The sequence below is a fragment of the Magnolia sinica genome, chromosome 10 (genome assembly GCF_029962835.1).
Source record: "Magnolia sinica isolate HGM2019 chromosome 10, MsV1, whole genome shotgun sequence".
NCBI classification, from domain to species: domain Eukaryota; kingdom Viridiplantae; phylum Streptophyta; class Magnoliopsida; order Magnoliales; family Magnoliaceae; genus Magnolia; species Magnolia sinica.
In genome coordinates this window covers 21,018,164-21,035,766 of record NC_080582.1, presented here as the reverse complement: position 1 = coordinate 21,035,766, position 17,603 = coordinate 21,018,164, and the positions used below count along the sequence as shown (strand labels likewise).

The window sequence follows — 17,603 nt, the reverse complement described above, 5'->3', positions numbered from 1 at the left end:
AGTCATCTTGAGTCCAACCTTTGACCGTTCCTATGAAATGAAGCCATGTGAGCATGGGTAACCTGACATGACGAACTTTGGAGTTTTTAACATGGGTAATCTGCCAATTCAATTTGCTCAATCTAGTACAAATGGCAAACTGTTTGCATGGAACTATTCATGGTAAATTTGCTAATCTACTGCAAGTATATAAAGAAATTCTTACATTTAAATAAATGCCACGGTGTTTTGCCCAAAACCTCATACATCTCAAGGTCATGCAGAAATTCTGGGTCAAATGCAAACAAAAACAATCACGGATTACAAGTTTAAAGGCACAAAGCTGCTTGTGCAGGGATGTCAAGAGGGAATGTCACAACCTGAATATTTGGGACCAACAGCAAAATTCGATCTATAACTCTGCACCCATTGAGACTACAGAAAGTTTGTTCATCAGTGTTCTGAAGTATCTGTTAACTGTCTATATCAAATTCAGCTCATTCAGATTTTGTTCCCTCATCATGTGAAGTTCTGTGTTGACTCACACTATGTAGCTGACTCAAGTTTGAAGTATATTTCATCCCTATCACAATGATGGATTTGGGATACCGTGCAAACTAGCAAGTACTAGAGAGCTTCACATTCTCAAGGGGATCATCTATTGTGGTGATGTTAAATAGTATATACCCAACCATTGTGCTTCATACATTGAACTTAAGCAGTGAAAAACAAATTAAAAAGAAAAGATAACCAGCTAAAAAATTTGTGTAAGAAGAACAAAACAAGTAAACAAATTAAAATTTTAGAATCCCTAGGAATAATGACGAGTAAAATGATATTACTACCCAGAAATTTAAGAATCTCCATAAATAATAACAAGCGAGTAAAATGATATTGCTATTTGAAATTAACATTCGCGCAAATTAGAGGAGACCAAAATAAGTGCTGCATTGAAATGAATGACACCCTACTTCATCAAGAAAAAGAAGAGTACCATCAAGTACCTTTCCAAATGCTAATGGCAGCATCAATATTCATGTCCTGTTGATAAAGAAAAGAATCCATGTGCTACTCTAAGGTTTCCAAGAAGAGAGCTGTTCCCCGCAACCTTCTCATTCATTAATTTGTAGACAAGTCATTCTACTCATTATCCAATGGCCTAACTCAGATGGCAGCGTGAAGGTCTAATGCGGTAGCATTACCAAAGATGAAGCAAACATGGTTTTAAATTTAGCTCATTCAGATTTTGTACCTTCATCATGGTTTTTCTTCCTCTCTGCTACAAAGAAATGGGAAGAATATGAAGGAGATTGGCCTTAAATGATGAATCTGAAAAACCCAAGATCTAAAGCATCTCAGGGTGTTTTTTTTTTTTTTTTTTCTGCTCAGCTGAGAAAATAAAATAAAATACAAAACTAAAGTAAATAGTTATTTACAGAATATGTAAGGAATGTGGGTTTTGAAATTAAAACTAGCATACAGTCCTAATTCAGCAAACGAGTCCCCACTAATCAGAGGTCAGGATCATTCAACCAAATTGATGATCTTGTATCATTAATCTTCATTGCATCTATTGGTAATATCTCATTAGGTAACTTACGTTTAACCTGCTCTTTTCTCCGCTCGTGGGTCTTAAAAGATGCATAGTTTTTTTTTTTTTTTAATTACTGCATTTCATTAATGCTGGGAGGGCAAAAAGAAACTGCACTAGCCATGATCTAGGCTCTGAGGTTCTACTATTAAAAGCTAAGTCTCATGAAGTCATAAATTGAGTTTGCATTGAATAATCAATCATTCTTCCATTCAAATTAAATAAATTAACAATTAAAGAAGATGTTACCGAAAGCCATGAAATAAATGAATGAAAATCTCTAATTTTTAGATCCAATCGCCATGCACCCAGACATAGAAGAATTGTTCTGCATGTATGACCCACATCAATTCACAATAATGAAACTATTTACCATATTTAACATAAGATAACATGAAGCTAAATAATCCAAGATAAAAAAAAAAATGAATAATGAAATAAATGTTATGCGAGCCACACGAAACAACAGTAACTAGGAACTTCCTACAAATGTTTTTACAATATCTTGACCTTTTGTGCAAAATGCACACATCTATTGTACTCAAAAGTAGTAACCAAAGAGGAACTACGTGAAGTCACAGGTTATGATTCCTCAGAGGGAAGTCCAAGATCATAGCATAGCAGGCAAATGAGCATCCCACGGTCCTTGTTTGGAATAGATCCAAACAGGCCCCTACGCTTTTCATCCTCTCGGTGCTCTTTTCGGCCCCTATACATCCAAACAGGCCCTTATACGTCCAAACATGCAAACATCTCCATCAACCACACAAGCAAATAGCATCACCAACCACAGAGAATATCCTTCCACACATCAGACCAAATGAAACAAATGCAAATGCCACTAGGTGCATGGAAACAAATGCAGCATTTTCTTGATAGCTTTTAAAAAGAATGCACCTTTTCAGTGATTTTATGCATCATCTGGACAAGGAACTCTTTAAAACATGCTTTTCAAAAATAAGAATTTTAGTGGAATCCACACCAAAACATCAGCTTCCGCATCGAGAAATTGTGAATTTCGAAGATAACATCTTTTTTCTTCTTCCCTTTTTCTTTTTAATAATTTCAGTAGGGCCTTTACCAAAAGAGAAAGAAAGCCTCCAAAAAGGATAAAAAGTGAGCAAGCATGCTGGGTATTCAAAACAAGATAAGTTGGAGATCATTTACAGTACTGACACATTGCCTAAGCAACCCTGCCTGAGGAAATGCCACTGAAACAGAAAGTAAAGTGTGGATTAGTGAGTGAGATGACAAAGAACAATTTAAGCACCTACCCTGAAACCTGGAGGTGGAAGTGCATACAAACCCCCAACATTACCATAGCTAGGTTGTTGCAAAAACAGTAACATAATGCACATCAGGCATTTCAGTATCAAATCTAATGATGGTATTTCTTATTTCTTTTTCTTTTTTTTTTTGTCTTTTATGAAGGTTGAAATAATAATGCCATAAGACTTGTGGGTGAATATGAGTTGACACCATCATTTCCACTATGAGTTAAAATGCCTCAACATGGTATATTTCAGTGATAACATTCAATTACAGATATCTATAATTTTCAACAACAAATTTTAGAGAGCTTTACTAAGCCCACATGCATATACAAGTCAGCTAATGCACAAGCCACCACTTATGCTAGCTTGGCACATAGGTTGGCTTCGGCTGTATTTCCTTAATCTAAAACTGCAGCAGATATTATCTAATAGACTCAGAAAGTTGTGATCTAACAATTTTAGAAAACATTCCTTTGACAGGAAAAAAGGCAACACTCTTGGTTGACATAAGGTGTTTCACATGCCGTACAAACCCAAGAAGTAATATATGTAATGTTTCTTGCTTTATAGCATTCCTTGAAGGCTAATGGTTCAAAAATCAATAACCTTCAAAGAAAGATCTCACGTCAACAAAATTTTCAGCTAATACTATATCAATGAGATTTGTCATCAGCTTCACCTTGAAACATAAATAAACAAGTAAAAGAAATATAAAACAAGGAACAAAAAATCCCTTTTAAAAAAAAAAAGAAGGGAAAGCATGAATAGTAAATAAATGAAAGATCTATAGAATGGAAGCAAGTTAGGCATATGTAATAGCATGACACCCAATCATGACATCAAATTTCTCTATACTTTTATGTGCAGAGACAGTAATGCAATACCATCTGGATGGTAACCAGTTGCTATAGAGTCTAAGATGGAAAAGGAAATTCCTTTTTTGGGCCTTAGAAAAAAAATGTCCCATTTCAATATATTTAATGTCAAGCACAAATGCAACACACACTTAGGATGTGTGCTATTTGGGATCCCAAATGTCCATCATATGATCCCACGAGTCCATGTGTCCTTATCCAAAAAAAAAATAAAATTATCCACTCATCAGGTGACACATGCCTTGCAAACAAAATGCTAAACATTTACGAAAACTAACCAGCTAGTTGGAGAAGGTTCTTACTTAATCAACTACTTCAACTCAAAACAAATCATTTCTGCAATCAAATATATTATAGAATTAGAAATAAGAATCTGTGAGGGACAAAACAGAAACTTCAATTACATGAAAGGATACAAAGCATCATACCACTGCAATTGAAGGTCAAACAATAAGCGTTTTCCTATAAATGACAGATGATACAATCCAACTTATCCATTAATGTTTAAAAGGGAAAAAATCAATCCAACTTATCCATTAATGTTTAAAAGGGAAAAAATCAATCCAACTTATCCATTAATGTTTAAAAGGGAAAAAATCTGTCTTGCACACACCATTGCTCTAATTCACCTAACCCAAATTTCACATATTGAAGAAGAAGAAGAAGAAGATGACGACGATGACGACGACGAAAGAAGAAGAAGAACATTCAGCATTGACAACACTCTCTATCCTAGCAGTGTTTAAATGAACAATTAACATAATCTAGGAAAAATGTTAAGATATTAAAGAAACATAACAATTAGCATAAGATGTGTGATGAAACTAGAAAGCATGTGGACTTTAGAAAAAATGAAAACTATGTAATGGGGATGGGAGAAGTTCAAGAGAGAGAAATGTGCTGAACCATGATCTATGAAGCAGCCTAGCTATATTGTCAAAAATCCCCTGTGCATCATCCTGCCAAAAATCTCGAAATCCCTCAAAATGAGAATAAACAGATGCCCATTTAAGAAATTCATGTATTTGACACTGTCCAATAAAAAAAATCTCTGATTTTAAAAAGTTACCAGCAAGATTGCTTAAAGAACATGTATAAGCTCTTGATCTTGATAGACTATATTGTCATCGAATTTTAGCTCAATGTTGAAGCCCTGGTTTTTAGTACATGGTGGGTTTCTTCAATGAGGGCCCAAAAACTGTAATCGCATTTGGATACAATTTTGAATTCAATTGCAATTACTGGTCTAGTAAATCAAGGAAAAGAAACAAAAAATAAAATCCAAATTGGCATTTTTCTTCAATTAGGACCCAAAAAGCACAATGGTATTACCTATCAAATTAGACATAAAAGAAACGTAATTGCAATATGAGGGCGATCTCTTTTTTAGTATAATTAATTTCATCTTTGATTAAACTGAAATTTCATATCCAAACAGGGCATGAGCAACTTACTAATTTCAAATTATGTTGATGATATGCTGGTGTAAGTGGGGCTTGGTCTAAGCACTCAAAAACCCAAAATCTACTAAACAGGTAGCCAATTTTGGGGAGCCAATTACCAGAGCATTGCCAACTCTTTCACGTATAGACTACGGAGTTTGAACATGCGGGCTTCATTATCAACAAATTTACAGCATTTTCCTGTTAGAATCTGGCAATTGCATGGATATCGTTAAACCCTAGTCAAGATCAAATAGATGAAGTACATTAGAAAAAAAATCAACCGAAGGAGAAAATGAAAATGGCTAATCGTTGTATAAGTGGTGATGGACAACTTCACTGTCCTTGCAGATGAGATTCTTTTTACAAATCGCTCTTCAACTACAAAACATGGATGGATTCACATATGGGAATGAAATGTAACTAAACTAACTCAGAATGATGTGCATTTTCAGATGAACCATTCTTCATCCATGTAACCATCTCTGGTACATGGATTCCATCCTTCAAAAAAGGAAAACATATAAAACACTAACTCTAGAAACAAAGGAAGGGAAAAAAAAATAATCAAATACCTGTCTGAGGATTCTTTAACTTCTTCAGCAATAGAGAAATGGGGCTGGAAGTAGCAGCAGGGGTAGGCAGATTTGAGGGGAGTTTATCCTCTACGGCAGCAGCAGTGAGATCGAGTTGGGATTACGATTTGGGTAGGTGATTTGAGCAGGGGTTGCAATTTTGACAAGGGCAAGAGCTGTTATTTGGAGAGGAGCTTCACGGCTTCATTGGAGAGAGAGGGAGGAGAATGAGATGCTGAAGATGCATTGGAGAGAGGGATGAGAATAAGAGAGATGGAGTAGGTGAGGTAGGGAAAAATGAGAATCAAGAGCAAAGATTGGGAGAGAGAGAAAGAGAGAGATAGAGAGAGAGAGAGGGTTAGGGAACGGAGAGAGAGAGAGAGAGAGGATTGGGGTTTTGGGGTTTTGGATGGGCGCGGCTTTGTTTTGAGCGCGCGCCCATTCTGGGCGTCGAATTTTAAGACAGCCGTATGGATGGTCCTGTCCGGGACTCCGTGAGGCCCACCATGATGTATGCAGTTCATCTATGCTATTCGTAAATTTTAATAATATTTTTTAGTACATGATCCCAAAACTTAGGTAGATTGAAGGCCCAAGTAGACCACACCATAGGACGCACATGTGATTTAATCTCCTTGTTTCCTACCATGTGGTTCACTTGAGCCTTTGATCTACTTGATTTTTGGTTTCATGCTCGAAAATAATATTTCAAGATAGATGGACGGCCTAGATATAATACATATATTTTGGTGGGCCCCATAAAGCCCCTTACATGATAGTTAATTATTAACGGTGTGGCAACTTTTTATCTACGGATTAAATCTGTAGCATATTTAGCTATGGTTTATATCCGTAGCAAAAAGATACCATAATCTGTAGCCTTTGCTCAATTTTTTGGTAGTGATATAGTAGACCCATGGCCTCACACAAGGGCCTAATATACAACACCATGAGCCTCACTTAAGAGCTTAATACACATCATGATGGGCCTCTCACATGGGCCTAATATACATCACAATGGGCTCCATTGCCTGGCCCTCAAATGCACCACAATGAGCATCATCATATAGGCCTCATATACATTACAATGGGCCTTAAACACAGGTTGAATATACATCACAATGGGCCTCAAATACGGGCCGTATACACATCACATTAGGCCTTGACAATCGGCCTCGATATTCGACCTTGATAATCGGAATCGGCCTCGACAATCAGAATCAGCCTCGATGATCGGAATTGGCCTTGACAATCTAACTTAACCTCGACAATCGACCTCGACAATGGGAATCAGAATCGGCCTCAAAAAATTGAAATTGGCCTCGATAAACGGAATTGGCCTCGTCAATCAGACTCGGCCTCGACAATTGGAATCAACAATCAGGATCGACAATCGGAATCGACAATCGAAATCAGCCTCGACAATCGGCCTTGACAAACAGAAATCGGCCTCATCAATTGGACTTGGCCTTGACAATCAAAATTAACAATCGGGATCAACAATTGGAATTAACAATCGTAATCGGCCTCAACAATCAACCTTGATAAACGGAATCGACCTCGTCAATCGGACTCGGCCTCGACAATCAGAATCGGCCTCGACAATCTAACTCGGCTTCGATAATCGGCCTCGACAACTGGAATTGGAATCGGCCTCGACAATCAGAATCAGAATCGGCCTCGACAATCTGACTCTGCCTCGATAATCGGAATCGGCCTAACAAAATGGCTTAAGGAAAGGTCACAATGAGGACATTTAACCATCACTACTTATCAATGTGGACATTTAACTAACATTGCTCCTAAGGAGTGGCCCACATAGAAGCAAACATCATAGTGGGCCCATGGCCTTACACAAGGGCCTACTATACGTCGCGATAGACCTCACTCAAGGGGTCTAATATACACCACAATGGGCCTCACCAAACGGGCCACAAATATATCACGATGGGCCTTACCAAATGGGCTACAAGTACATTTTACAACGGGCTGTATCACGCCTAAATACACATCAAGTGGGCTTCATACTTGGGCCTCACGTAGGCCATACATACATCACATGGGCCTCAGTACATCACAATGGGCCGCAACCCATGTGCCTTAAGTACAACAAGTGGGCCACACCAATGGGCCTCATCATATGGGCCATAAATACATCACATCAGGCCAAACATTGCCTGTGAAAATTAGCACCATGCAAACATTGTCTAGCGTCGTCCCAAGCTACTGGACGGTGTGGGTGAAATACATACAACATGGTGGGGCTCATAGCACTACCCCAAACATTGTCCAACACCGTCGAAACATTGGACGGTGTGGAGCAAAATACATACATAAAGGCAGGGCCCCACAACATCATCCAAACGATTCTAGCACCGTCTAACACTTTCTGGATGATGTGGATCAAACACATACTTCACATTCCACAGCACCGTTGATCGGACGGTGTAGATACAGCATACATACATCCAAGGTGGGCCCCAAATATGCAGCAAGTGGGCCCTGCAGATGAATAGCGCGGATATACGTGCATCAAGGAGGGTTTCTACTGTCCAGACCACTGGATGGTGTGGACATATCACATACCTCATACGTGGGGCCCAGACAGATGGGTGGTCAGAATAAAACCCATACACCATGGACAGTGTATAAAAAAATCAAATATAAATCAGGGTGGGCCCGTGATCTGGCAAAACGAATGGACATTTTGGATATAACACACGCCTCATGATCAAACCCAATAGAGCTTGCTGGCGTCATCTACAGCAGCTGAAGCCGCTGGCCGTCCAGAAGATGGACGGCCCAGATACAAGTACATACATCATGGTGGTACAACAGATGGGCGGTGTGGATCAACACAGGCAGAGGCCACACAAGCAAGATTGCTGGTCGGTGCAGAGGCCACAGCTAGGACGCCCCACGTCCTATGGATGGTGCGAATGAAACACATCCATCTAGGTGGGCCCGGTAAATAGATGGTGTAGACGATAAATACATCACGGTGCACTCCACATACCACTGTCCAGGGGTGTTGGACGGTGTGATGTTCATCACATCATCAAGGTTGGGGCCCACCCCACACGTATAGCATGTGTGGGTGGTCCCACGTCCTGCCATAAGGACGGACAGCTTGGATTATGCATACATTAGGTGGTCCACCGTCCAGCACATCTGGACGGTGCAGACCAAATACATATAGCAAGGTGGGTGGGGTCCACATCCTTAGATGGACTGGATGGCCAGGATAAGATGCATACATCAGGTGGTGTCCTCACGGATATCATGCATCATGTGTGGGTCCCATGTGGGGCCACCACATGTAATATTTTATATATATATATATATATATATAAAATATAAAACCATGATGTTGTATATAATATTATATTATAAAATATAAAACCATGATGTTTTATATAATATTATATTATAAAATATAAAACCATGATGCTGTTACGTCTAGGCCCTGGACGACCTGGATATGAGACACGTACATCTGGGTAGGGCCCACCGTCTGCTGGGTGACGTGGATAAGACACGTACATCATATGTGGGCCCCACAACGGTACAGATATAACATATATATCATGGTGGGTCCTCACAGCAGGACGGCATGGATGCACCATGCATCAAGGTAGGGTCCACAGTAACGCGGCCCACCAACTTTGGATCAGACCGATATTTATATTTTTCCTTCATTAGATCTGTCCCAAAAATGGGCAGCAACATGGCGGGCCTCAAGATCGGACGGTGAGGATAATACATCAAGGTGGGCCATGAAATCGAGGAAAAACAGAGGGGGAGAGAGAGAGAGAGAGAGAGAGAGAGAGAGAGAGAGAGAGAGAAGGGGAGGGACCCCGCCACTATAGGCCCTCCCTATACAATGCATATATTCATTAAGATGGGACCCACTATAAGTGGGCCCTTAAATCACAAAATCAAAACATAAGATCACCCATATTTAATCTCTTTCTTCTTCCACCAATGCGATCTAGAGCTCCAAGGGGGTGTAATTCAGTGGTCAAGATGGACTTTGGATGGTGGAGATAAGAGGTAGGAAGGTGAGCCACACAAAGTTCTCTCATGGAGCTTGGACGTGGGAGTTTCTTGGGAGATGAGAGAGATGAGAGAAATGAGAGATGTGAGTGATGGGAGTACTTGTGTAAGAGAGAGAGTTGACTTTAAGGGGGGGTGGTTGTACTTCGGGATGGGTGTGAGTGATGGGTGTGATGTATACTTAATTAATGTGATTGATGTGATGTTTGCTAGGGATTGCAACGCGCGGCGTTTATCCTCGAACTGAACGCGGGCCCACATCTCCTGCCCGAGTATCGCCTTGATGCGTAAGACGCGGCGTCGAAACCACGGCGATAGCGCAGTCGTAATGATACAAGTCTGGGTTGAGCTGACTCTAGAACACGGGATACAACTCAGGATCGCGCACAAACACTGATAACAGATCGTAGGTCACTGGAATTCGACCGGGAGAACCGCGGAGGCCTACGGAACGGTACGAGCTAGGATACGGGTCTTACAAAAGTTGTATTGGAGGAACTTGAAAAGGTGATGGGAGCATATGGCTATAATATAGAGTAAATTCTGATGGTTGATATTATACCAGATGTCTCTGTGCGCAGAGCTATGAATGAGATAAATGCAGCCCAAAGGCTTCAGCTTGCAAGTGTGTACAAAGGGGAAGCAGAGAAGGTGCTTCAGGTGAAGAGGGCCGAAGGAGAGGCAGAGGCCAAGTACCTTGCTGGTATTGGGGCAGCACTTCAGCGACTAGAGATCACAGATGGACTGAGGGACAACATCTTAAACTTCTCCCATAAGTATGTTATTTCTATAGGAGTTTGAGGTCAAGCTTGTGGAGGTTGCTGGAGGTTGTGCTTTTAAGGGTTGGTTTGAAGTTTGCCTCAGTATTTGGGTTGTTCAGTGGGTTGTTGGATATGCAAAGTTGTTGTCGTGGAATGCTAATTCATCTGCGTTAGAACCCATGTTTTGGGTTGTTTAGTGGTTGGATTCTAAGGTTCTTTTATGAGTATACAATTGTTGTTGGTTTTTTATGGATGCAACATGGATCGTTATAGAATGGAACTTCATTTCCCATGTTCTTGAGAAATTTGGGTTTGATCACCTTTGGATCACCCACATACAGCGATGCTGGAAAGATGTATAGTTCTCTATTCTTATTAACGAAAGAAGTTTTGGTTTCTTTCAATCAAGCAGAGGCCTAAGACAAGGAGACCCGCTATGGCCATCCATATTCAACATAGTAGTAGAGGTCTTCAGCAAAGGCGTGCACAATCTGTTCTCTTCAGGGAATTGTCAACTATTCAAACTCCCCCAATCTCGTCTTAGGATTTTCCATCTATTTTTTGCTGATGATGCTATTTTATTTCTTAATGGTAGGCAGTCTAACGTACGTGTTCTTCTCAGATTTATTCGTGAGTATGAAAATGCATCAGGCCAGAAGGTTAACGCCTCTAAAACTTCATTCATCACCCCCAAGTAAACAACCAGAAGCAAAGCCTAAAGGCTCTGCAATCTCATGGGTTTCAGACATTCTTTCCTGCCATCTGTTTACCTTGGAGTTCCTCTGACCAAGGGAAGAACTAGCAGCTCCCTTCTCCAACAGCTCATCCAGAAAATCACAGGGAAGATTGAAGGTTGGAAGGCTAAACTTCTTAACCCAGCAGTGAAACTGGTGTTAATCAATCATGTGCTAACCAACATCCCCATTCACATTCTGTCTGCCATCAACATCCCTAAATCGGTAAGTAATGTACTGGAAAGAGCTCTTGCTAACTTCTTTTGGGGTAACTTAGAAGGTTGCAACAAAAGGCATTGGGTCAGGTGGTCGAGGCTATGTGCCCCTCTCCGAGAGGGTGGTCTTGGGATCAAAAGATTCAAAGGCATGATGGGAGCCTCCAGAGCCAAAATGGGTTGGCAAATGTTGCAAGGTTCGTCTTTGTGGGCCAACTTCGTGGTGGAAAAATATTTTCAGAAAATTATAAACAACAAAGGGGCGATTAGATCTACTATTTCATCAGACTGGAATGACATTTTTAGAGCATTACCATTTGTTTCACAACACTCTAGATGGCTCGTCGGGGAGGGTAACATCAGCTTTTGGAACCAGAACTAGTTGGGAGGTGGAATTCTCGTAGGAGCTGCAGTGGGGCAAATCCTGCATCACATGCTGAATGCCATGATGAAATATTTCAGTCCTCAAATTGGTAGATGGAATCTGTTTGACATCCAGCACATCATTCCTCCCACTGCATTGAAGTCCATCACAGATAGCCCAATATTGCTGTCTAACAGAGCAGACAAGCTGATTTGGGACCTATCTTCTTCCAGTAAATTCTCCTTAAAGTCTGCTTGGAATGGGATCAGACATCATCAACCCCTCCTTCATTAGACCAAGTGGCTTTGGAACATCTTCTCCCTCCGAAAGTGGCGATCTTTGTTTGGAAAACATTACACCAAGCTGTTCCGGTAGACACAGCTGTGCAGCATTTTGGTGTCTCCTTAGTGTCTAGATTGAATGCTGTGACCCCAATCTCAGGCATCATATCATCTCTCCGAACCCTGTGTCTGCTTTTGCTCATCATGGGATCGGAACCTTACCTAATGGGCCACCTATTACTCTCGTCAGTCAGATGGGCTATTTGCCAAATAGGGGATTCTAGCCCTACCCAGGCCCTACTCACCTCCACTCATCTGAGGAGAATCTCAATCAACTCTTCTGTCATGGTAGCGTTGCAACCAAGGTTTGGAGTTATTTTAGCAGCCTCCTTGATATCCCCTCTATCCCCAATCAAACCATTCATCAGAAGATCCATCAATGGACTTCCAAGGCCATCCCTAATTGGAATCGCACCCTGCATCATAATCTGGGAATTATGGCTCAGTAGAAATGCGGCCAGATTTAAAGGCCACAAGATGCTAGACATTGACATCATCTTGTCTATCTCACACCGGCTAAGAGAAGTTGGCTCACCTATCCCTGGTCCGGTCAGGAACTCTTTGGTTGAAAGCGTTATTCTCCAGACTCTGAAGATCGACACATCTTTTTCGCTCCTTGCAGGTAAAACTCTTATTGTCAGATGGTCTGAAGCTCCAGAAGCCTGGCTGAAACTAAACATTGATGGTTCTTCAAGAGGTAACCTGGGCGAAAGCGGAAGAGAAGGAGTTTGCAGGGATCATCTAGGCAGGATGATATTCGCCTTCCACAAATACTATAGGACTGCATCTAACACAATAGCGGAAACTCAGGCTGTCCTAGATGGAATAGACATTTGCTTCTCTCTCAGTTTAACTAACATCATTGTTAAAACTAATTCAAAACTCATTGCGGATTTGGCAAAGGACCCGCTAGCTCCTAATCCTTGGAAAATCTGGTACAGGATGGGAGCTATTCAACAAAGACGGCGATCCATGAGCCTTATCTTCAACCATATTTTCTAAGAGGGGAATTCAGTCACCGACACATTGGCTAGGATGGCTAGTGACCTGCAGAATATTGTGGTCGAGGCTGACTCAAAGCTAGTGATCGATTTCTTGAATGACGAGTGTCATCCCAGTTGGAAATGGACCTATTAGGTGTCCTGTATTAAAAGGACGGCTTCAATAGGTTGGGTGTGTTTCGTTCATATTTTTAGAGAGGGAAATGAGCCGACAAATGGACCGGCACGCCTGGGTAGTAGTTCACAATGCCAATCTCTCTTCAGGCATCTCTCCCTTCTTCCCCAGCGAGTTAGGGGAGGCCTTTTCCTGGACAAAGTTGGGCTCGGAGCGATTAGGGCGCGCCACGGGAGTTTATGAGCTGTCTAGCTTTGCCAGTCGCGCATCTGCAGCCATATTTGGTGTCCGACTCCTGCATGATGTACATTAGTGTAGAGATTTAGAGTTTATGATAGGCCATTTCCGGAACTTTTTACACTGAAGGGGCCTGAATGTTCCAATCTGTATAAGTTTCTCTTATCAATGAAAGCTTCCATTTAAAAAAAAAAAAAAGGGTTGCCCAGAGCAAATATTCAGAAACAGTGCAGATTTGCCGAGGAATGTCAGAGGGGCTCTAGTGTTAGATAATGTTGGTTTAGGAGCTATCAGATTCCCTCGATCTCGTCCCCATTTAGATTTTTTTTTTTTTTTTTTTCGGGCCCTTTGCCTAGCCTAGCTGTTGTCTATATGATAGGTGTGGGCCATTCTTTTTTGTTGGGACCGACCCGAATGGCTATAAATTCTCATGATTGAATGAAATTCTCGTGGTAGAAGCCCACCTTTAAAAAAAAAAAAAGAAAGAAAAAAAAAAAAAGAAAAAAAAGAAGGTTGATAGGTGTTGCCTTCTGGGTATTTTCCTTCTTCGGAGCTATGTGGTAGCTGCTTCAATGTTTTGGAGCTCCTATCCTTAGTGTCAGGGAGCAGGTGCAAGAGGTTGATTGGTGTTTTGTTTGAGTTGGTACTTTTGCGTCTAGTAGGATAATGTTGGGGTCTATAGAATATTGTAATAAGGTGTTGGGCTGCTCCTGGCTGTCAGTTTAGAGATTTTTTGTTTTGTATAGCTGGGTCACGAGGTGTAGCCTAACTCTTTTACCGGTCTAGCCTCAAGTTGTTTTTTAGAGGGTAGGTTGCTTAATATAATAGGTGTGGCCCCTTCTTTTTGGTGGCACCCGACAGAAAATTTGTATAGCCTTCTTCTAATTAACAAAGTTCAGGTGGTGTGCTCCTACCTATCTCTAAAAAAAAATAAAAAAAAATTGTATATGCACTTTCATGCATGATGCTTTCTTGCTGTGAACAAGCTACTTGGGTAGCGAATCGAAGCAGTGAAACCAATGATCCACACAATTGAGGTCATTGTTGGTGAAAATCAGACAAATCAATTCATTAGGTAGGCCACACACATGTACCTTTTTAAACCATGGAGTGTCCATTGACGTGACATTGTGGCCTGCCTTATGAGTAGATAATTAATCCACATTTTTCATCCTAGATTATCTTTATCACTTGGTCCACATATTTCACGTGTCGAAGGTTCTATGCAAGTGGACTGTTAGCTAGAAGGAGAACATTTGTGATTGAAATTTCACATAAAAACCAGGGCAGAAAGTCAGGCAGGTTTAACCCAACCGACCTGAACAATGGGTTGGGCTTAGGCAGGCTCAAGCTTAGGCTATACAAACACCAACCTGATAAAACTTGGGTCAGGATTAGGTTGCCCACCCAACCCAAACCCGATCAATATATAAGGTACTGACAAATTATAATTGAGTATGGATAGTCTATGTTGAAGGCACATGAAATTCCAGTGTCATTGGGTCTCATTGGTCCACGTCATTTCGGATGACTCAAGCTAACATGATATGCTTGATTTCTCTCTCTCAAATAGATCACATGCTACACAGCACGTCTTTTAAAGGAGTAGCTTTCTTATATTTTACCTTGTTTGTTTAGAAAAAAAAAAGTTCTTTGTGATAAATAGCTACATATATAATTAATAAAATCATAACTATAAAAAATAAGACATATATTGAAATATAATAGACTAATGTAATAACAAAAATATTAGTAAGTATTCACTGACCAACCCGATCGAGCCCACTTGGTTGGGCTTGGGCTGAGAATTCCCAACTCGAGAACGGGTTGGGTTGGATTAGGGTTAAGGTATAGGAACCTTAGGTTTGTCTAGGGTTGAGCACCAACCCAACCCAACATGCATGACTTTCAACCCTAATGAAATCCGGAGAAAAACTTTATACTCATGCAGAGTGTGGTGGATGATATGCTGGCATTAGAAATTGTTGAAAAATTAGATACGTGTCATACAAGTGATAATTCAAACTCAATCGTTCGAATTATGGGAGCCATCTTAGATGTGTCTCGAACTAAACTTTGCTTTTATTTGGGTTGTCTAAATAATAGAATTCTAACATTTATTGGATAATTAAAATCAGAAAAAATCCAACGATCTTATTTAAAAAGCAAGTATGTATGAATCAAAAGTTAGCATTGTTGAACCAACATTGTTCTTTAGGGGTTGTTTGGCACCATGAATTTGAGGGGATTTCAAATCTCCTGGTTGTTTAGCACCATAAAGTATACGGGGGTTTCAAATCCCCTCAAAGAGGGGGTTTCAAATCCTCCGTGAGAGCTTAGATTACATCTAAAATCCTTCCAAGAGTTGTATGTATAATATATATGTCACTAGACTATTAAACTATTGGGCACATGGCCCACTAATGATATCCCAAAACAACTAGATTATCAATTGCATCACAATAATCACTTTAATATGATGATCATTGCCATCCAAACATTGTCCATCTAAATTAGTAGTTAAAAATCATTTGTTACTTACTCAGACATGATTTTGTACTTCTGGCCCATCTGAGACTTGGAATTTCATCATTTTCGATCAAAATATATATTTCAGCGGGCTTATTACAACAATTGTGTCAAACATTACATACTTCACTAAATAGAGATATTAAACTTGATTTAGTAATTAAATTCAAACCCTTGTAAATATACCATGCATAACAACTTCTGGAGGATTTCAAATTCAAGGTGATTCCCAATTCAAGGTGCCAAACAAACCGGACGATTTCAAATCCATGGGTTCCCGATCCGTGGGTTCCAAATCCAAGCTTCCAAATGGGCCCTTATTATAATTTAGCTGTAGTGGATTCCACAGTTTACTCAGTTTAATTTTAACTAACTTGCCAAGTGTATAATTTCTAAATGCTGCTTATCAAGCGTCATACGCAGCCGAGTATGATATAACTCCTCAACTTGAAAAGAGACTAATGTTGTGAAATCGGCAACCGCTTACAACCGGTCAATACCAGCCAACTTCAGCCCCCACCCGGTAACATCACGGGAGCTCATGGGGGTGGTACTTTGATATATGTGTTGCATATCCACGCCGTCTATCATTTTTTACAGCTCATGTTTGGGTAGTCAATAAATAAAGTACATCCCAATCTCAATTGAATCATACAGAAAGGATTGGATGTCCACTGTTAAAAACCTCCTAGGGACACAAAAGTTTTAAATGAAGTTGATACTGTATTTTTCCTTTTTATTGGTCTGTATGATATCATCAACATTTTGGATTGCAAATAAAAATTACGGTGGGATGATTCGAAATTTTTAACGGTCGTCATTCAATTAATACTGTTTCCTTTTCTGTGGTCCACTTGAGGTTTATATCTACTTTATCTTTGGGACAATGTACAAAAATGATCTGAAAAAACTGATGAAAGGCGTGGATGTATAACTCATACATCAAGGTGGGCCCACGGTCAGGGAAACACCCACTGTGATGTTATCCGGGTAACACCTAATCCGCTCCCAGCAATTACCGGCTATTCCGGGACCTTCGTTTCCAACGCCTGTTTTTGCCAAGTGTAGCCTTCTGCATGGTATAAATGCAGCCTTCTTCCCCAAACTGCACTCCACACCAAATCAGAGAGAGAGAGAGAGAGAGAGAGAGAGAGAGAGAGAGAGAGAGAGAGAGAGAGAGAGAGAGAGAGAGAGAGAGAGAGATGGAACGCGGAGCTTTTCATGGCTATCAAAGACTACATAAATCCAGCTCTGGTAAAGCCAAAAGAAAACTCTACTCTCAGTTTCACTTCCATTGTATTGTTATGTTTTTTGTTTTTGTTTTTAAAAGAGAAATCTCTCTTTCTTTTTTAGCCTTTTATTTTGATATTATCATCCATTTTCTTGCATGGAGGCGCAGATTTGTAACCTAAAATAACCATTTCCCCATTTTCAAGAAAATGAGTTTTTTTAATTTTTCCTACCATTTATTTAGAAGTGGGACCCATGGTTTGGCCATCTAGACCGTTGATCTG

At 40.3% G+C, this 17,603-nt stretch overlaps 1 protein-coding gene across 1 annotated transcript in view; it reads left to right on the top strand.

The window, feature by feature from the left end:
* The first annotated feature begins 17,236 nt into the window (after positions 1 to 17,236).
* The window catches only part of LOC131258141 (nuclear transcription factor Y subunit B-6-like), a 99,340-nt gene continuing 98,973 nt past the window's right edge, over positions 17,237 to 17,603 (top strand). The window contains exon 1 of the mRNA XM_058259251.1: positions 17,237 to 17,343. Within this exon, the coding sequence (XP_058115234.1) occupies positions 17,292 to 17,343 (52 nt within the window). The 5' untranslated portion in view covers positions 17,237 to 17,291. The remainder of the gene's footprint in view (positions 17,344 to 17,603) is intronic.